The sequence below is a fragment of the Lissotriton vulgaris genome, chromosome 1_1, assembly GCF_964263255.1.
Source record: "Lissotriton vulgaris chromosome 1_1, aLisVul1.2, whole genome shotgun sequence".
Classification (NCBI taxonomy): Eukaryota; Metazoa; Chordata; class Amphibia; order Caudata; family Salamandridae; genus Lissotriton; species Lissotriton vulgaris.
This window is the reverse complement of record NC_141685.1, coordinates 1,257,099,532-1,257,121,057: the sequence shown is the minus strand read 5'-3', so window position 1 is coordinate 1,257,121,057 and position 21,526 is coordinate 1,257,099,532. Positions and strand designations below refer to the sequence as shown.

The 21,526-nt window shown below is 46.9% G+C and overlaps 1 protein-coding gene across 1 annotated transcript in view; it reads right to left on the bottom strand.

Annotated features, from left to right (window-relative positions):
• NCKAP1L (NCK associated protein 1 like) overlaps positions 1-21,526 on the bottom strand; it is a 1,717,783-nt gene that overhangs the window by 1,642,978 nt on the left and 53,279 nt on the right. Inside the window, exon 2 of the mRNA XM_086964598.1 lies at positions 6,612-6,722. Coding sequence (XP_086820724.1) covers positions 6,612-6,722 — 111 coding nt within the window. The remainder of the gene's footprint in view (positions 1-6,611; positions 6,723-21,526) is intronic.

Genomic DNA, 21,526 nt, shown 5'->3' with positions numbered 1-21,526 from the left:
CATCCACAGCAAAGCTGTGACACGTGGCGGACACAAGAGACGTGGGACTGGACATCTTGGACATCCTGCATTTTGCTACCTGCACTCCTTTCCTGAAGCCTCAGTAAGTTGTGCATTGGGGTACAAGAAGCCCCAGCCCCGAGCACCATCTGCACCAAAGCTCAGGCCCTCACACTCCTTGAGTGTTCCGTGGGCCCCGTCTTTGCATTTGAGCTTGACGCGTCTTCCTGGCTTCTTGCCCGTTGGCTAGTGACCCCCCTGAAGACTACATTTTGAATTTAACTTGCTATCCTGGTTACTCTAGGCTTGCCTCAGCTTCCCTGAAAAGGAGAAGTGCCACAGACCTTGCTGGTCTGCAACAGACCCAATCTTGACATCCTGCGTGGGTTGCGGTTGTAAAGGCTTGTTGGGTCCAATCCGGATACCGACACAGCCATCCTCTAGATCTATTATGGGACAGCTTGAATCTAGCTCCTGGTCATCGTCGATGCCTCCTGGACCTCGTGGCTGAAGAGGCAAGCTCATCTTCTTCACCTTAAAGCACCAGACATCGCCTGGTTCCTTCCTAGTTCCTTCCTGGGCACTGGCTAGTGACCCAGACTGTGTCCCCTCTTCTTTCAGGCTCTTCACATCTCGGATCCACCCAGACACTTTTCCTCTGGTCGCCTGCAGCACTTCTTTGCAGCTCTCCATAAAAAACGACGAAACCCGACACAAAAAGACACCTATGCGCCCGACTTCACAGGGTGAGGTAACACGAGTACTCCCGTGCTCCCATGGGTCTTGACTCTCGAAATGTCCTAGTTTAAAAGGGTGTGAGTGTTTGATTGATTCAGATTCTCCGTCCATCACCACCCCCTTTTGCACCGCTTTTGGCCGCCATAAGTGTGGCAGGGTATGCTCAGACGTGAGTCCCTTGCTCACTTTGCCACTGGATACAAGCAAGCCGGGCTGAAGACGGCTGGAATGCCAGAAAGCGGTCCTCGGAAGCTTGTTTCTGGTCCAGGGAAGACATGGCTTGGCAGTTCGGGCTGGACTGTTCCCATGAGGTACAGGGTCAGACTGATTTGCATATAGCCATGTCTGAACTGGGGTGGCAGAGTGGGATAAAGAACGGTGATGGATTAAACCCAGATCTTTTGACTGGGTGTGAGTGTTTGATTGATTCAGATTCTCTGTCCATCAACACCCCATTTTGCACCGCTTTTGGCCGTCATAAGTAAGGCAGGGTATGCTCAGACGTGAGTCCCTTGCTCACTTTGCCACTGGATTCAAGGAGCCGGGCTGAAGACGGCTGGAATGCCAGAAACCGATCCTCGGAAGCTTGTTTCCGGTCCAGGGAAGACATGGCTTGGCAGTTCGGGCTGGACTGTTCCCATGAGGCACAGGGTCAGACTGATTTGCATATAGCCATGTCTGAACTGGGGTGGCAGAGTGGGCTAAAGAACGGTGATGGATTAAACCCAGATCTTTTGACTGGGTGTGAGTGTTTGATTGATTCAGATTCTCCGTCCATCACCACCCCCTTTTGCACAGCTTTTGGCCGCCATAAGTGTGGCAGGGTATGCTCAGACGTGAGTCCCTTGCTCACTTTGCCACTGGATTCAAGCAAGCCGGGCTGAAGACGGCTGGAATGCCAGAAACCGGTCCTCGGAAGCTTGTTTCCGGTCCAGGGAAGACATGGCTTGGCAGTTCGGGCTGGACTGTTCCCATGAGGCACAGGGTCAGACTGATTTGCATATAGCCATGTCTGAACTGGGGTGGCAGAGTGGGCTAAAGAACGGTGATGGATTAAACGCAGATCTTTTGACTGGGTGTGAGTGTTTGATTGATTCAGATTCTCCGTCCATCACCACCCCCTTTTGCATCGCTTTTGGCCGCCATAAGTGTGGCAGGGTATGCTCAGACGTGAGTCCCTTGCTCACTTTGCCACTGGATTCAAGCAAGCCGGGCTGAAGACGGCTGGAAAGCCAGAAACCGGTCCTCGGAATCTTGTTTCCGGTTCAGGGAAGACATGGCTTGGCAGTTCGGGCTGGACTGTTCCCATGAGGCACAGTGTCAGACTGATTTGCATATAGCCATGTCTGAACTGGGGTGGCAGAGTGGGCTAAAGAACGGTGATGGATTAAACCCAGATCTTTTGACTGGGTGTGAGTGTTTGATTGATTCAGATTCTCCGTCCATCACCACCCCCTTTTGCATCGCTTTTGGCCGCCATAAGTGTGGCAAGGTATGCTCAGACATGAGTCCCTTGCTCACTTTGCCACTGGATTCAAGCAAGCCGGGCTGAAGACGGATGGAATGCCAGAAACCGGTCCTCGGAACCTTGTTTCCGGTCCAGGAAAGACATGGCTTGGCAGTTCGGGCTGGACTGTTCCCATGAGGCACAGGGTCAGACTGATTTGCATATATCCATGTCTGAACTGGGGTGGCAGAGTGGGTTAAAGAACGGTGATGGATTAAACCCAGATCTTTTGACTGGGTGTGAGTGTTTGATTGATTCAGATTCTCCATCCATCACCGCCCCCTTTTGCACCATTTTTTCTGTGACAGCATAACTTTGTAATTTGGTCATTTTTTGTAAACACATTTTAATGATTTCTTGTAAACGTTTCACATTTTTAATTTATTTTTTAAATGTTTTTCATCTGGTTGAGTTAAAATCAGTTATGCAGATAGTGAAAGTGGCAGAAAATGAGTACGTACTGAAAGCATGTGTTTGCATAATAACACAATATTGTTGATTCCTCCGCCTAGGACCACTGGAATTATGTGAGTCTGTAACCTGGGATTTTTGTGCATAGTTATTTGCAGTACTTTTAATTAGTACACACAATTGGCCTTTTTTTGTTGAAAAATCAGCCCATCACCCAACAGCAACTGGCTATAGCTCCCGACTCCACATCCACACTGTGGTCCATTTATAGAAGGTCCTCTAAAACCAATAAGTCCTGGAAACTCCAATCCACAGCTAGAACCTGTAGGGAGGTGGAAATTGACTATATGGTTATCTCAACTTTTTTCCTGGTGTTTTGCTGGTTTTCAACTTAGTTGGCCTGGGACCCTGTTATTCAGGGGCCCAGACTATCTGCTTTCTCTATAAAATGGACTCCATGTACTTTAGGTACATACCAGATTGGTTACTGGGTCACCCTTGTGAGCCCCTGTATAGTGTACCATAGGTACCCTGGGCATAGGTGCACCCTAGGCCTACCAGCGGCTGCAGCATGTATTGTACCACCCCTGGTTTGCCTTCCAAACTGATATCAAAACATGTCGTGTAAGGTATCAAAAACTTTAGAATACTACCCCCCCCCGCCAATTCCGGTGGCGGGGGTAGCATTCCACCTTTGTAGAGGGAAAAGACAGGTAAGTTACTGCTTTACCCGGTTAAAGTTAAACAGAGCCTCAGCATCACAAAATGGATGCTTCTGCCACAGACACAAGTCTGACCTCCTGCTGCTGGATGAAACTCCGGCAGGTGAGGCCTTGATAATAGGTTTCCTGTCCAGGGAGGTGCTGGCACCTCCCCAGACAGGGGTTTTGTGTATTTGGGCAGGGAGGGCTGCATTCAGTGAATGCATCTAGACACTGCCTGGGGCACACAAGGTGCTCCATGCATAGCCCGGTTCAAACCAGTGCTGGGGCACTCCAGCCTCTGCTCTGGAGCGAAACTGGACAAAGGGAAAGGGGTGTCACCACCCCTTCTCAGGTCCACCCACGGGAGGGACCTAGTCAGGTAATCCAGCCCCCTTTCTCAGTATAAATATAGGAGCTGTGTCCCCAGGACTTTAGATTATCCTGGATGAATCTTTGAAAGATATATCTTGGACCTTCGACATTCCATTCTGACTGGAAGATGGAAGACATAGCCCTTGTGGTCAAGGAGTGACCACCCTGTGCAAACAGGCTCCAACAGCAACTTCGTTGTGTCCCCTCTGCTTTCAGGCTCTTCACATCTCCGATCCACCCTTGGATCCACCCAGACACTTTTCCTCTGGTCGCCTGCAGAACTTCTTTGCAGCTCTCCATAAAAAACAACGACAAAACCCGACACAAAAAGACACCTATGCGCCCGGCTTCACAGGGTGAGGTAACACGAATACTCAGGTGCTCCCATGGGTCTTGACTCTCGAAGTGTCCTAGTTTACAAGGGTTCCATCCTAGTCCATCCGGAAGTGTCCTTAAACTGTAACTTTGTAACTTTTACGAACTCTATAGAAAGTCAATGGGAACCCGCGCCTGTGTTTAGACACGGCACGCGGCTCCCGTGGGTCTCCTACTTCCTAACTTTTGGTTGTTTAGTGTAGCCCCATCGATTCTACAGGCCCTAGGCCTGCTTTCTAACTCTCACGTGGAACTTATACCACTTTCTTAGTATATGGTTTGTGAGTTCCCTAGGGCATAACGTATACTGTGCAACTTATCGTATATTAACTGTGTGACTTGTATTGGATTTTTACCTCTGACCTCATAAAGAGTGCAGAGGGGTTGTGTTTAGATTAAATACATATATATTTGATGTATACCTTGTGTGGTGTCCTTTCATTTGGTACTCAAGGGATTATATATGGTAAAACAACGTACTTAATCCGGCTTCTGAAGTCTTAGCCTGAAGACTGCTGGTTCATGCTACCTTAGCTTTCTATAAGGTTGACTTTACAACCATCATCAATAAGGGTCGATTAGACTGGTGCAAGGTGCCCACTAGAACTAGTGGACATGATATGCCAGGCTAACTTCTCACAGAACCAACTGACCCTTGTGGAATGAGTTACAAATTGACTAAGGACACAGAGAACTGTTAACAGGACTTTACAAAGCTCCAGTATTGTATTTGACACATTAGATGGTCTCCATGGTAGAACAACATAAAGCCAAAAATTACATTGGTTAAAAAACAAATGTGAACAATTTAATACAATGGGGCAAAATGACGACAAAATGAGTCGGACTTTGCACCTTGTCGCAAATAGTTCCATGCGTGCTTGGCAAGGTGGGTTTTGATCCTCTTGGGTCAAACAATGAGGAGAAATGTGGCAGTTCAGATCTTGGCTCCCAGGTGTACTAAATGAGTCATATCCGAGGGTTATTGTATGGTAAAACATCATGGCCTAATTATTGTGTACAAAAATATTGCCCCATATGAGTTAATAATGGAAATTCACACCCAATGGAGTGATACTTTTGTAAATGACTTTTAGGACACAATATTTATATCAGACAACATTTCTGTCTACTACGTTCTGACAAGAAGTCCTATTGCTTCTTTTGCTGAATTGATGTAACCTTCCCCAGTTCTCCTAGGTTCGAATACAGAGGACCCATGTTTGATTCTGACTATCTGTGAGTTTTCTGTACACGTACATACTTATTCCAACATTGGACCATGCAAATGAATCTTACATCTAAAGCCTTTCACCAAACCTGAGTGTGATCAACAAAACGTGTGTTACAGTTAATGTAGTGGGTAGTGGGAGGGGTGTGGGTTTGTGTGTCAGTCTCACGAAAAAATTCACTCACATCATCCTTCTGCATGTCTTTCTATCTCTTTGGGCTTGTGATTTCCTGTCCTGGTGTTCTTGTTCATTTTCCTAAGTCCCACTGCTGGTGTCTCTCAGTATTTAGTACGAGACCAGGAAGACGGTCACCCAGGCCCTCGTCACCAGCCGACTGGACTACGGCAACTCCCTCTACGCCGGAACCACTGCCAAACTCCAGAAGAGACTCCAGCGGATCCAGAACGCCTCAGCAAGACTCATCCTGGACATCCCCCGACACAGCCACATCTCCGGACACCTGAGAGACCTGCACTGGCTCCCGGTCAACAAGAGAATCACGTTCTGACTCCTCACCCACGCACACAAAGCCCTACACAACCAAGGACCAAGATACCTCAACAACCTACACTTCTACACTCCCACACGCCAGCTTCGATCGACCAACCACGCCCTCGCCGCCGTCCCCCGCATCCGAAGAGCCACCACAGGAGGAAGGTCCTTCTCCTACCTGGCCGCCAAGACGTGGAACTCCCTCCCGACCCACCTCTGCCTGACCCAAGACCACCTCGTCTTCAGGAAGCAGCTCAAGACCTGGCTGTTCGAGCAGTAGCGGACCCCCCCTCCCCAAGCGCCTTGAGACCCTCCGGGTGAGTAGCGTGCTATATAAATGCTATGATTGATTGATTGATTGATTGAAATCAATACAGTTTTAATTCTATGTGCGTAATGGGTTTGCCCTGTCACGGTGAGCGGATGAAAGTAAACAGACCCATGGGATTCCCCCATTTCCCTCATTTCAATAGGGCCAGAAACTGTCATTACTGACTAAATTGGAATTAAGAAGCCACTCCTAATGAGTGCTGTAGCGCCCAGTGCTATGGTAAGAGCACATTCTGAAACTAGATCTATGCACTCCCTTTCTCAGTCTCAATGCATTCCCTGTCCTGTTGTAGGTGTCTTCCTGGTGGTCTATAGAATGAAAGGCAGGACACTGGTATTCGATGGTGCAGTGAAGGATGTCGGCCTTTTGGAGAAGGGTGGTTTGAGGCTGACTTGGCTGCAAAGACAAACTGAATATAAGGTGAAGAAGAAAGTAGGTGTATTCCTTACCGTGCTGCTTCGAACATCAATATTAGGAAACTTTTTGTTGATGTATTTGACAGAAGATTCCATTATCTTCTCTGTGAAGAAAAGAGGTTTTGATTTGGGATCTGAGCATGTCTGAAAAGAAAGAGCAAATAAAGAAAAAGTTAGTGGTACCCACTGGTTATCTATTAATTTGTTTGTTGTTGAAATAAAGCAATGGATCAAGTAAAGCAGATCAAAGAGAAATTAAGTAATAAAGTATTATGTAGTATCAAACAATGGACCTTAATAGATATCAAGTCATCATTGTACAACTGGGTTGGAAGTTCTCCAGTTTATGGGCTAAGTACACAATCTGGAGAAGAATCCACAGGAGGAATGTCCTTCACAAGCCTTTTCCTATGGTGAAATATATGACACCTGAGGATTTTTCCTTATCGCAGCACTTTTACCAGGTATTATTATCCCTTCAGCTGTAGATGAAGCCCTAATGGGATTTATATCCCTTATCACAGAAGTCTCAAACACTGTAATCGTTTCAGTAACCAGTTGTAATTCTTTTCTCATCCTAGAAGGATTAAGGATTGACTGAATCCTTCATTACTATAATCTGTCTCCTTCGGGTGACACATCTAATCAGTTATTTGGTGTAGACATCTCTAAGTGGCAACTTCTTTCTGAGCCCCTTGAGCTAGGAAAACAATTTTTGTGAAAAGACTTTAAACATTTATTGCAATATAATTTGTATTTTTTTTTTGTAACAACACACAGACATGTAACATGTAATCGTCATCGTTTTGTCTTTACAGGGTGTCAGCCCAAACTGGCTGAATTAGTGGCGGAACAGTTACAGATTATAAATGCTTGGCTGTCCCCCTTGATTGGAAAATAGTTGAAGCTAAAAACGGCAGCGTGATGTTCTCAAGAGTTGAATTGCTAGTGGAAAGGAGGGTCTAAACTGTGGTTGCTTGCTCTATACAGTTCATCTCCCACTCACTTTCTGATGAAATGGTTATTACTTGGCTAAACACTGGAGGAAAAGAAGTTGATTTTCTTAACTAAAGCAATCTCATGAAGAAGAGATCATTTTCTGTTGTGGACCATTCATCAGAAGAGTACCTTGCTGTTTTTGCATCTGTTTGGAGAGGGTCAATACTCCGCCTTCTTCTGTACCCATTCCTATGAGCTTTACAGTAAAATGTCTGAGAAGAAGAATCAGTAGGTATTAGAGCATTGGAATGTTGGGAGCTTCATTGAAAACAATGGAGTGCTCCGGGCTTATAATGGCTGGTATAAGCCTGGATCTCCAACATTCCAATGTTTCTTTGTTCACAGCTCTGGCTGTGAACAAAATCTTGAGGGAGCCTGGGGGGATTCCAATCCCCTCACGCTTCCAAAAGGCTTTGTTTTTTTGTTAGAACATTCTGTCCTCTAGTGGCAGAATGTTCTAATAGCCTTATAGCCCTTCGTAGATGGGCTATACCGCTATTAAAGTCCCTCTCCCTTCGGCTCGGGGGCCTTTGACGCTGGAGAGGGCCTTTAATAGCCGGTATAGCCCTCTACGGCGGGCTATAAGGCTATAATAACACTGCCTCAAAAGTGGTAATCTATTCACCAAGTTTATTAATTGGTCCTGCATTGTAGTTGCATTCATACACCAGTTCATGTATATGAAAAGGAGCTGAAGTGCATTAGAAGGTGAGTAGTACGCTACACCATCCAACTTGGTTGGATGCATGTTGAACTGCTGTGTGGTCTATAAAGGAAGGGCTATGATGTAGTGCATGATAACCATGCCTGCACCCTTACCATGTTATGTGTAGCTATGGTGAAGTGAATCAAGGAGAAAGGTGGGATAGAACATTTATATTGTGTGTCTGGTTGGAAAGGGGATGGGTTTCAAAGTGTCAATTTTACTTCCATTTCTCTAGCTTCACTTATTCTAATATTTAATTATTTCTGTTGTCATTACTTCTGTATAGATCTCACTTAATTTTTTCCTGACCCATTTTGTTTTGATTAGTTGACAAATCTCTCCACTTCTTGCCTGCCATTGGTAGGACTTTTGTTCCTTTCATCATTTCAGCAAGCCAGCTTTCACCACCTCGAAAATCCAGCGCCTCACTGCTCAAAGGGGCCCCCAGTGCCTGATCTTCAGCCCTGGTGTGACTGGAGTCCCGGGGCACGACACAGTCATCCTTTCCATCAGCACCACGACTAAAGGGGACTGCAAGTCCCAGAGGCCAGTGCGAAGCCCGCAGCTGCTGCCAGTGAGGTGGAGGCGTTGCCACCACACTTACAGCGCTGCCTCTCCCCCGCGGCACGGGACATCCTTTCAGAAAGCCAGCTTTAACCACCTCGAAAATCCAGCGCCTCACTGCTCAAAGGGTCCCCCAGTACCTGATCTTTAGCCCAGGTGGGACTGGAGTCCCAGGGCACAACGTGGTCATCCCAGCCCATCATCGCCAGGAAGAGGCAGGGCAGGGTCTGAGCCCCTTCATCTTTTTTCTTGGAACACTTTTGCCACAAAAAACTCCTGAAGCCATTTTAAGGTACTGTAGGCTGTGCAACCCTTTTGTAATTGATTGCTATTTGCCTCACGTGGGGTGTTCTAATATCGACTATGTTTTAAATCCCTTGCAAATTTCTTGTCTCCAGAAGCCAGTTTATACGTGCATGTTGATACAATCATCCCACCTGTGACTTTTGTTGGCGACTTAAGCTGCTATTAGGTTGGGAATGGGTAAAAGGAAAACTATGGAGAGTACAGGGAGAGCCATGTGCCCTGTTAGCGGGGTGGGCAAGGGGAAAAAGGCAAGGAAAGCAGCAAAGAGTGCAACTGCTACTAATAACTGTGTAATGAACTGAATTGATAATCTGATCATGGAATGTGAAGGGCTTTTAGGAGCTGAGTTGCCAGCCCCTTCTGATTCTGTCAACAAGGATTCCATTCCCCTGCGCCCAACTACTGCCCCCTAGATGTTCCAAAAATACTTAAATAAAGGAGTAGAGATCGGCCACGAGTCCAAAACACCGGGTCCTGAGCCAGACTCGCTGTTCGATACTCCCCCTCCGTTGCCCTCACCTCCCACTTATGATGTTGTAGGCTACCTTGAGCCCTCAATTATCTGTACGAATCGTTTTGATGCCCTGGCTGGGGAGCCTGATACTTGTGGGGAAGCGCATACACCACAGCCTATCCCCCCAGTAATAAGAGTTCGATTGAGGTAGTCTCCACTTGTCCTATTTTAACACAGATCCTTACTCAGATGGTTACTTCACTAAAGGAGGAGGTTGGGTCATTGAAAGTGATGTTTAAGGAACTTGTGGGCACCGTTAGAATGTTAGTTCATAATAGTACATACGCCAGCAGTTCCTCTATCCTGCAATCCAAAAGAGTCATTTAAAGCAAGATATCCCACAACTAGTGGCCAGCCACACGCTCCTGCAATTCCATCTAGACGAGCCACCAAGGCTTCAACTCCCATGCAGATAGACCCCCTTAAAGTTCACCCTCGCAACATCCCACAAAAGCAACTTTACTCTCCAGTTGCCAGAAATCATGATAGGCCTACAAATGCTTTAATAGATCCACTAATGGCTATCAATGTCCCAGCCCAACAGAACAAACAACCCACTCGCCCCCCCTATTCAGGCACAGGCGGGCTTCTTAGTTAATGTCCCAAAAACTGCCCCTAGTGGCATTTTTGAGAACGCTGAATCTTTGAAAAATAGATCTATTCATTGGCTACATCATGTCAGGGGTTGCTGCTGGCTGATCAGAGAAGATATTATCAGGGCATGGAGAGGCACGTCCAAAAATTATCCTAGGGACTGCATCAAACTAACCCTGACCAGTTCTGACCTGGCGGAAAATCTTTTGGCATTGGAGTATAGGTCCTGCCCCCAGAATCTTCATCTATTCAGATCAGGCGTTTCCAAACAATCACTGCAGCAAGGGCCTATAACAACGTGCTACCACTGCATATATTTAGAGGGTCCTCACTCGAGGCGGTTGATTGACTATGTCATGAATTACAACCATGGCAGGAATTAGAACCTACTCCAATCATTAACATCCTAAGCCCCCCCTATCAGTATTCAATCACGTTCTGTCTGTGAACAACCTCAAATCAGGGCAACAACCAATAGAAACAGTAGCCACTCTGTTTGTAGTGTGAGGGACCATGGGGTGGCAGTAATTTGTAATACTTCTGTTCCATCTTCTACTCTACCCCCCTTGGTTCAACCAACCCCTTCGGGAAATGGAGTCTCAACTTCCCAGCTTAAGAGCCTTTCCTGGAATGTGGCGGGGCTCCAAAATAAAATGTCTTTACCTGATTGGAATAATTTGATTGAGGAACACCACATCTGTATATTTCAAAAAACATGGAGCCTAGTACCACTATATAAATCTGGCTATACCTGCTTCTTTACCCATGCTATTCACACGGGTAGGGGGCAGCCTTCTGGAGGTCTTATTGTTTGGGCTAAGATCGACATGAGCTGTGAAATAAAGGAACATCAATGTGCGATCCCGGATATTATGTGGTTTTCGATCAAGGGTACTAGTGGTGATGAAATCCTTGAGCTGTTTAATGTCTATAAAAGAGGGACCCCAGGGGGCAAAGTATCAAATATTGTTACGTTGTTGGAACAGGAGTTATCCAGCTGCCCATCAGACTCATATGTTATGATTGCTGGGGATTTTAATTGCACCTTCGAGCCTTTAAGCTCTGAAGATTTGCTGGGGGAAAATGAAGATGATGTCAAGTGGGATGTCCCATTGTTAAATATACCCCCTATCAAGAAATGGTCCCAGGTAGCAATTCAGATCAGTGCTCTCACCTTAGAAGCTGGATTAAGGGCTGTGAACGGTAGAACCCCCTCGGATGTCGCAGGGGCTAATACATATAACCGTGTCTTGCCCCTCAAGAATTGATTACATATTTATTGACGTTAGATTTTGAGGATCCATAATAGATATGCAAGTGGTTCCCTCTACTGTGACCATAATACACTAAGCTTGATTATGGAATCGTCCTGGGCTCTTTCTATTCCCACAATCCAGGGCACAGGCCCTTCATGAGGACAAAATAATTGGTCCCTTCAAACTGGAGTAGGTACCTTAAATGGCAAAGAGTTGCGGCTCAAGAATCTCAAATGGTTGAGATTAGATGCACACTCAGAGAAAGAACATTTAAATTGCGAGATCCCTTGAGTGAAAAGGACGGTCTGTGTAGGGTTCCAGAGTTATATGAAGTATGATGACTCAGCTGGGGTCTCTATTTATTATAGAGAATCATGCTGGTAAACGAGTCATATGCCGTAAAAACCGGCGGAATTGGTTTAATGCGGATTGAAGACAGAAGAAAAAGGCTTTGATCTTAGCGATAAAAAACAGACACTGCCCCTTGGTTAGGAAAACCAGAAAGGACTACAAAACTGCTTTCATCCAAGCAAAGCGTGAGTGGGATGAGACACACTGGCAGAGCTTAAAGGATGCAAGTGTAGCCAGGGATCCCAATCTTTCTTGGGATATGGTCAGGTGGTTAGGTAATAAAGATCCTGATTAAATTCCTAACCATATCACAAATCAAGACTGGTTTACCTACTTTGGGAAACTTTATTCGGTGTCCAGTCCAATCCCCCAAGTCGTATCACTTAAGCAGCTACCCCACTTTGGATGTCATTGATCCCTTTGATACAAAAGAAATAGAGGCGGCCATTAAGAAAATAGTCCCAGCAAAAGCTTCAGGCCCGGATGGTCTTCAGGGTGATCTTTTTCTTGCAGACCCTCCCAATTGGGCAAACTATATTATGCTTTTAATCAATTCCATTGCAAAGGGTAGCGCAGTATCTGATTTATGAAAAGGTGCAGAGGTGGTACCTATTTTCAAAAAAGGTGCTAGAGATGAGCCCGCCAAATACTGCCCAATCAGTTTGATCGATGCCATGCAGAAAGTAATTGGCAGGGTGTTGCTTCAGAGAATTCACCATTGGGTGGATGATAAGGATGTCCTCTCCCAGTATCAAGCGGGTTTCAGGGTGTGCACAGGGACAGTGGACCAAGTATTCAGATTGCTTTTAATTTATTGGAAGGTTTTATTAATTAGCAAGGGCACTCTTTATTTGGCCATTATTTACCTAAAGACTGCTTTTGACCTAGTACCCTGTGACTGGATTTGGCAGCTACTAGGTGATATGGGGATCCCTCCGATGATCCTGAATCTGCTCATTCGCCTTCACGAGGGCAATTATGCCTAATTTAGGTGGGGAACTCAGGACCAGAAGATAGACAGGATCCCTGTAAACAGAGGAGTGCGCCAGGGTTGAGTAATGGCGCCCACCCTATTTTCCCTGTTCATTAATGGGGTGGTTAGTTTTTTACAAGAACTTCTATTGGATGCCCCTTCCTGGCAGGAGACAGGGTTTCTACTCTACTCTTCGCGGATGACACTCTCCTCTTGTCTAAAACTCTGGCTGGGCTCCAGAAGCTCTTAGATAGATTTCACCTCTTCTGTGAGTCCAGGGGGCAGGTTGTTAACACCTCCAAAACTAAGCTCATGGTGTTTAATTCCTATAGGCCATATAAAGGTAATTTTACACTAGATGGAACACGCTCAGAGTGAGTCTCAACGTTCGACTATCTGGGTATTCGGCTTGCTGAGAAGATGCTTTGGCGGCATCACATCGATAAAATGCTTTTGAGCAACAAGCGTGTGGTAGGAACACTACTCAGATAACATCGCTACTTGCAGAGCAGACCTGTGGCTCCTGCTCTCACGAGATATGCAGCCAAAGCAATTAGCTCAGCCCTCTATGGTGCCGAATTATCGGGCTTCGACAATGTGGATGGAATTAGAATATCTGAACACAAATTCTTTAGAGATCTAGTGATGCTTTCCAGCAAGGTATCATTAAAACATTTGATGAACGACATGGGTAGGCGCTCGTTTAAAGATATAGCCTGGCTATGGACCCTGTTATTCTGGGCTCGCCTGCGTCGGACCCCTGAGCATGCTAGCGATGCCTCCGTGCTCACGAATTGATGGATCTGGATGGCAACCAAAGAATCAGCTGGCTCCTTAATCTAAAAAAGTTAGTTTTAGGGCTCGGCTTGAAGGATTCGTGGGAAACCCAAACCTCACCTAATAAGGCCGACCTCAAAAAGCACTATTGGGTTTGAGTAGATTCACAAGAGCGTAGTAATTCGAGATTAGGAAGGCTCACAGAAGAATTGTATTTACACAAGCAGTGCATATTTGTAGGACCTTACTTAGATTTTATCCAGACGCCACGAGACATGGCCCTTTATATTCAGTTTAGGGTAGGTACACATTCTATACGAGAATAAACTGCAAAGTGGAGTGCCCCGCATCAGTCACCAGCGGACTGCCCCTGCTGTACGGCTCCAACTGAAAGCGTGGCTCATTTTATGTTTGCCTGCCCTACCTACAAGAAGGCAAGAACAAGATGGCTTAAACCTATCTGTAGCCTACTGGGCTCCTATGAACATATGGTTGCTTTGCACATTCTGAAAATGGACGCACAGACCCTCCTGGCCTGTGGGGTGGCCAAGTACCTTGGCTGTGCCTGGATAGTAAGGTTTAAATCTCTACGTGTTACACTCTAAATGAATTATTGTTTTTTTAATATTTTTAACTGCTCTGTGCATTTTTATTACACTGTCACTTTATACTCTTTTAAACAAACAAGCTGACTTCCAGGCACATGCAGAAGACCTGGAAAACCTCTTACACACAACATTAGAATCTATGGCATCCCCACTAATGCAGAAGACACAGGCATTTGACAATTTGTGCAAACCATTTTCAAGCACATTTTGGGGAGTGATACCAACCAGCCTGTTCAGCTGGATAGAACACAAAGAGTGTGGTGACACAAAGGTAAAAACGCACGCCCACCCGACATCCTGTTACATGATATTCTTTTTTTTCTTAAGAATCTTTTTATTAACAGACTTCAATGAAGTATGACACATTAAAATAATGGAAATATTACTGTTCAGGCAAGTACAAAGTTAACCGCACCACTACATTTCATACACTGTGGGGTCATTCAGGGCGAAGGTATGTCTTCCAGGTCTGTGTGGATTGGTAGGGTACAGATATTGCCTCTGTATTGGTTCCAGAGCCCGCATATCCGAATCCATTTCTTGGGGCATCCACTGGCAACGTAGAATGTCTTTTCACTGAACATGCACCAGTCCATGTTGACCTTCCAACCTTTAACCCCTTGCGTGCTGATGACGGCCCCCGTCCGTCATGCAGCACAGTGCTTGTGTGCTGATGAGGGCTGGGGGCCGTCATAAACCCGCCCACTCTTTAAAAGCGCCCCACAGGTGCAGAATCGCGGCCGTACACAAGAGGTTAAACGTTGGAGGGGCAGCTGCCCCTAAACCCTGGGCAATGTTCCTTTTTGCAATCATAAAGCCAAGAGTGGCCCACTGAGTTTGGTTTACATTCAAGTCAGTAGGTTCCCATATGTTCAGTAAACATATACGCACTTCTGGGAGCAGGGGGATTCCCAGAACATTCCCCACCACCCTGTGAATTTTACTCCAGTAGGTCTGGACCAGTGAACACTCCCAAATGATGTGAAGGAAAGTACCCAACTGGCCACATCCCCTACGGCAGTCCCCGGTGGGTCCCCTCCCCATCAACACTAGTCTAGGTCCTGTCATGTATATTCTGTGAAATACTTTTAGCTGAACCAGTTGCAGTCTAGCGGGAATAGCTACCACCCTGGGATAGGACACAGCCTCCTGCAAGTCCTCATCATCCAGCTCAATACCGTCCAAAGTCCATTTTCGTCCAAGCTGTATTAGGGGGTCTTCCATGTTGTGTATGAGCTTATTGTAAATGTGAGAGATAGATTTCTCAGGAAGATACCCATCTAATATCCTGTCCTCCAGTGGAGAAGACTTGGGGGGATGAACCCCTAGGAAAGGCTGATTGTAGGGCATGCCAAATTTGCCTGTAACGAAAGTGTTCTGAACTGGCTGGTTCGTGATGTTCTTGCGGAGAAGCAAATGTTGTTATGTTCCCTTTTTCCCACATGTCCTGAACGCAGGAAATACCTATCATGTCCTATTTGTCAAAACCCTTTGTTTGCCACAGGTGTCCCAGCTTTGCTGAGTCCCACAGGGGGGCGCCAGTGTCAACCTGCCCTCCCAACCAAGCGACCGAGTAGCAGTGTATCAGATTGATATCGAGTGTCCGGTGGGGCCAGATAGTGGAGGACGAGCTGGTTTGGAATATAGTGATCTATTGTACTTCCCGCCCGGGAGAAGCCACCTGCCGATACGATATCCTGGATCATCAGGGGACCCATAGGTACCATGGTTAATTGCAGCCAGGTGGGCGGCCCAGTAGTATTTCTTGATGTCGGGGAGGGCGATACCTTCATCGTACCATTTCAGCGACAGCTTGCTGAGAGCAATGCATGGTTGTCCGTTCCACAGGAGCTCTCTCTGGAGTCGTTTGTTCTCTTTAAAATAAGCGGGGGGACAACTTCCATTGAATTTTGAAGACCATAAAGGTAGCGGGGGAGGGACATCATTTTGAAAAGTGCAGCCCTCCCCAAGAGGGACAGCGGGAGAGTCTTCCAACTGTCTATATCTCGCTGCAGTCAGCGGAGAGAGGGAGGAGATTGTTGTTATATCGGAGTGTGGAGTCCAGGTATACAAATATACCAAGGTACTTGAACCTTGACGTGGTAATTTGGATTGGACAATTGGGGGGTAGACTAGTCAGCCCCAAAAAATTGGGTACAGGTGGGATTTGGACCAATTAATTGTGAATCCTGCAAATCTACCAAACACTGCCCGTATATCTAATAAGACAATCAGGGATATCCGGGCTTTGGTGAGGTACAGTAGAATGTTGTCAGCGTATAAGGATATACGATCCTCCCAATCCGCCGACCAGTGGAATCCTCGGATCGACAGATCCTGCCGGATCCAGGCCGCAACGGGTTCCAATGCTAAGGCAAACAGAAGGGGGAGACTGGACAACCCTGACGGGTACTTCGGCCAAGTGGGAAGGTGTCCAACTATTTGTTATTAACAACAACTTTAGCCAGAGGGGCTGCGTAAAGGAGGCAAACCCAGCCTACGACTTCCTCCCAAAAACCCATCCTCCGAAGCACGGCAAAGAGATAGGGCCACTCAAGCATATCGAATGCCTTGGTGCCATCTAGGGAGACCAGACCGTCGGCTCGTGAATTGTATTCGCTCTACCCAGCACCCCGTTTACCCGGCGAAGATTTAGCGCTGTGTTCCGATGTGGGATTAACCCAGATTTCTCTGGGTGTATCAGGGTTGGCAGAACCTTTACCAGACGATTTGCGAGAACCTTCGCGAGGATTTTTGGCTCGGCATTAAGTAAGGAGATAGGACGATATGAGGTACATTTTGTCTTCGTTTTCCTGTATTTGTGGATGACCACTATATTAGCTATGCGTTGGTCAAGTGGGAGTTCTCACGATTCCTTGCTCTCCTCGAACATGACTTTGAGGTAAGCTGATAACCTGTCCGGGCATAGTTTATACATTTCGATGGGAGTCCCTTTTGGGACAGAGGCCTTACCAGATTGAAGTGACCTGATGGCCTGCGCGATTTCGTCCGTGGTCAGAGGACTGTTTAGTAGCTGTTTGTCTGCCGAGGCGAGGGTGGGCCTGCCAATGTCTTTTACTAGTTCAGCAGAGTCCTCCTCAGTATGTGGCGTCTCCGCCCTGTAAACCGCCTCAAAGTGGCGGCAAATTGAGAGGCAATGGCTTGGGCGTCTGAAGTTTCGACACCGAGGGTGTCCTGAAGGGTCGGGACCAATCTGTTTGCCCATTCTCGCCTGTCTAACCAAGCTATCAGCTTTCCAGCCTTGTCGCCCAGGTCGTAGATTCTCCCAAGCTTTTCCTGACCCAGAGTACGAGCTGTCTCTGTGACAAGGGCTTTGTAGTCTGATTGCTTAAGCCAGAGTAAGTGGAGCGTCTCCAGGGAGGCCCGATCCACTAATTCCCTCTCCAGTAGTAGGATTTCGGCTTCTATGTCTGAGACCTCCTTCTGCTGCCTCCGTTTGTGTCCCGATATCAATGACAGGGCTTCCCCTCTGATCACTGTTTTAAAGGCCTCCCAGAGTGTCAGGCTAGAGGTCACTGTACCCACGTTTTCTTAAATTAGCTATCTAATGCAACTAAGAGTTCTTTACGTAGTTTGGGATTACGAAGGTGCCAAGGATTGATGGGGACCTACCCTCCAGTGATCCAGGAGGAAGTGGACTCAAAGTGGTGAGTGGTCGGAGATGCCTGTAGCTAAGTGTCGGCCCTCCCTGATGTGTGACGTTTGGGAACTGGGGACCAGGATATAGTCAAGCTGAGAGGAACTGTGATGGGCCCCAGAGTAGAATGTGTATTGCTTTGTTTCGGGGTTGAATGTGTGCCAGCTATCTATCAATCTCATGGCCTCGAGAAAGTCTGTCAAGCCATGGGAGGAGGGTCCCAGCTCACGCGGGGGATGTCGATCAATGTCCCCCGAGCACACAGAATTAAAGTCGCCCCCCAGCACCAGTAGGCTCTCCGGCAGTGAGAGGAGGGTAGTACGGATGTCGTAGAATGCCGTCGATTGGAGACCAGGTGGGACGTAGATAGAAACGTGAAGATAAGGCCCTCCCAGGAGACAGACACACACACATAACGACCCCTATCGTCAGACCAAGTGGAACCTACACTAAGGGGAAATGCTTTCCGGACCATATTGCCCACCCCTCTGGAGCCAGTCGTGAACCCTGCATGTGCCACTAGTTTGTAACCGTATTGGTCCAAAGCTCAACAGGTGTGGCCCATAAGGTGAGTCTCCTGAAGGAGCACGACATCCGGGCCCTGCTTCCTGATGTATTGTAGGACTACACTCCGTTTAATTTTCTCCCCCAGCCCATTGACATTCCAGCTCAATATTTTAATGCTTTTCCCCCAGTGCATGCTCATGAGAGTCGTAATCAGTCTTTTGCGCCTTTGTCGTGCCTGTAATTGTACGTCGATGCAAACAAAAAACAATAACAAACCCCCCCCCCCACAAACCTCCCCGCAAACATCCCCCCTCCCTGCTAGCCTGCCCTCTGGACTTGAAACCGGCCATACCAAATAGCAGAGTGCCTGTCGCCCAAATCCTACAACTACAGAAACAACTAAAAGTAGAAACGAGTAAATAGGCCAGTAATCCATCCACCCGACAAATTTAGAAATCTATAGTTCCCAGTAGGACCATCATTGAGGATTCTGAAACTGTAGACAGAGCTCAACAGCATCATGTCTGCCTGCTAATCCCCAGGGTCCCGTTACTTAACTCAAAGTACACAGGAACTTCCGATGTCTCTCAGCCCCGGTCCTGTGAGTCTATGTTACATGATATTCTTATGAAAGCCAGAGACTTCCCAAAATTTCGCTTTTAAGTTTCAAGATTTATCTGCCATTATATTACAATGCCGCTGGGACTTCAAGCCAATAACAGACTTTCTACAATGCAAGGAGATTTTCTATTTTTGATGCCACTCTGTCCGGATTGTCTTCCGCTGGGAAGGCCAGCTTCATCAAGTTAAAACTCTTATGAAGAACAACCAGATATTTGACCTCTCTGGAAGGCTGACCCCAAACCTCACCAGCAACATCCACCAGATCCTCACCCCAATGTGCACACAGGTGAAAGCAGATTTCTGATACACTGAAGCGATCCCGTTCAGAATGTTTAGGGCCACAGTTTATGTTTGGTTCTTGGTTCTCTCAGGGATACTTCAACCGCCCTCGGCAATAGCGACCACCAGCACTTTGCATGACCAACAAACTGCTACGTGAGCAGCCCCAGCCTGCCCGTCACTGCAGCTCATTCAGAGCTCGCCAAGACCGACCCTAGTGTATCTCGCATATGACCACCAACATAAAAGCATTCAGCCTCAAAGTTAGAGGCTTGAATCACCCAACCAAAAGGGCTAAGATTCTGTCTTTTCTGTCACAAATAGGGTGCAATATTTGCCTCCTTCTGGCATAAGATGAGCCAAGGATGAAATCATGCCAATTTCTACATCAGCTGTGGTGTTCCAGATCAGTGAAGAGGGAGGGTATGGCCATCCTATTTTCCTAAACTTCCAGAAGAACAGTTCTCAACAAGTAGTGGGATCCAAGGGATGACTTTCAGCTTGTTGCATACGACGGTAGCCTCTCCTTCACATTGGCTTTGATCTATGCACCCAACGGTCAACAAAAGCGCTTCATCACAGGTGCCAAGTGGAGGTCCTACAGACACCAGATGCAACCATACTAGTGGGAGGGGACCTCAATCTGGGTATGTATCACAATATAGGCAGGCCCAGCCAACTTTATGGCCATATGGGATCCTTCTCCCCAGTAGTCCTGACCTGGCTTCGGGACTGCTTTCTCGATGACATCTGGAGAAGGGAACACCCTACATTAGAGACTACACTTACATTTCCCTAGTCCATAAAACCTATACACGCATTGTCTTTTTTCTGGGTACCACTGCGCTACAGGCCCTCATTCACAGTATGAGTATAGAACCCATGTCTCTCTCGGACTTTGCACCGATAGCCATACCCATTAGAGTGGAAAAAGACAGGAGGGTTCCCAGCACATGGAGATTAAGAGACTGCCGTCTCCAGCATCCATATAATGTTTGGATACTTAACATAGTCATAGCGTAATACCTGACCGATAATGATAAGGCCAAAAATGCACTCCCTACATTGTGGGAGGTTCTATAAAGTGGTAGTCAGAGGGGAACTGATAGCGATGTTGGGTAATGAAAACAAGATCATATGAGACAAGCAAACTCAACTGCAGAGTGAGGTAAAAGAGTTACAGGCTCCCAGAGCTTGGGCGCACTTGACAAAACACGCACACAACTACGGTGCCTAGACACAAATTCAATGTGGGCAGCAACAGTAGTGGAAGGATGCTGCGCACGTCTATGCTCTAAAATGAACCATGTTAAAGTCCAACTTGTGCAGGATGAGGCTGGACATGAAGTCACTAATGACACTCACACAGCCTCTACTTTTTGTGACTTCTACCGCACTCTTTACTCCCCAGTGGATTTAAATCAAACATCATCCATCCATGCTTTGGGAAAACGCAAGTGACAAAACTCACATCAGAACAAGCAGATTAGCTCAATAGGCTGATTCAGACCACTGAAGTGCTTTCTGCCATAACACATTTGAAACCTCTTAAATCCCCAATTCCGACAGCTTCACACCCTTCTTTTACCAGACTTTCTGCCAGACTATGGCTCATGTCCTTACCAGTGTCTTCAATTCCTTCATGAACAGTGGCACACTCACACATTCCATGCTAGAAGCCTCGATTACAGTCATACTTGCACCCGGGAAAAATGCCCAACTCTGTAGCTTCCACAGACCTATCTCGTTAATCAATATTGATGCAAAGCTCTTTACATGAATTCTGGCCTCTCAGTTAAACTCATATATGCCCAGCCTAATAGACCCAGACCAAGCTGGCTTTATCCCAAATAGGAAATATGGGGATAGTCAAAAATGATACTTCATGTCCATGAAAAGTTGCAATGGTCCCGGGCTTGATGCAGAGAAAGCATTAGAAAGTCCACAGGCCCCACCTCATTGCTACTGTAAAACACTTTGGCTTGCAGAATAAACTTTGCTGCTGGATCATGTGTGGGTACAGCTCACCCAGGGCCTCAGTGAGGGAAACGGGACCTCATCCAAATCCTTCCCCATACATAGAGGAACACAGCAGGGAAGCCCCTTGTCCACGCTTCTGTCCACTCTCTACATGGAGCCTTTGAACCAGTGGAAGCGGGCAGACCCGTATATCACTGGGGTCCGCATTGGAGACATAGCCCACACCATCAGCTTAGACGTGGATCAGCCTCC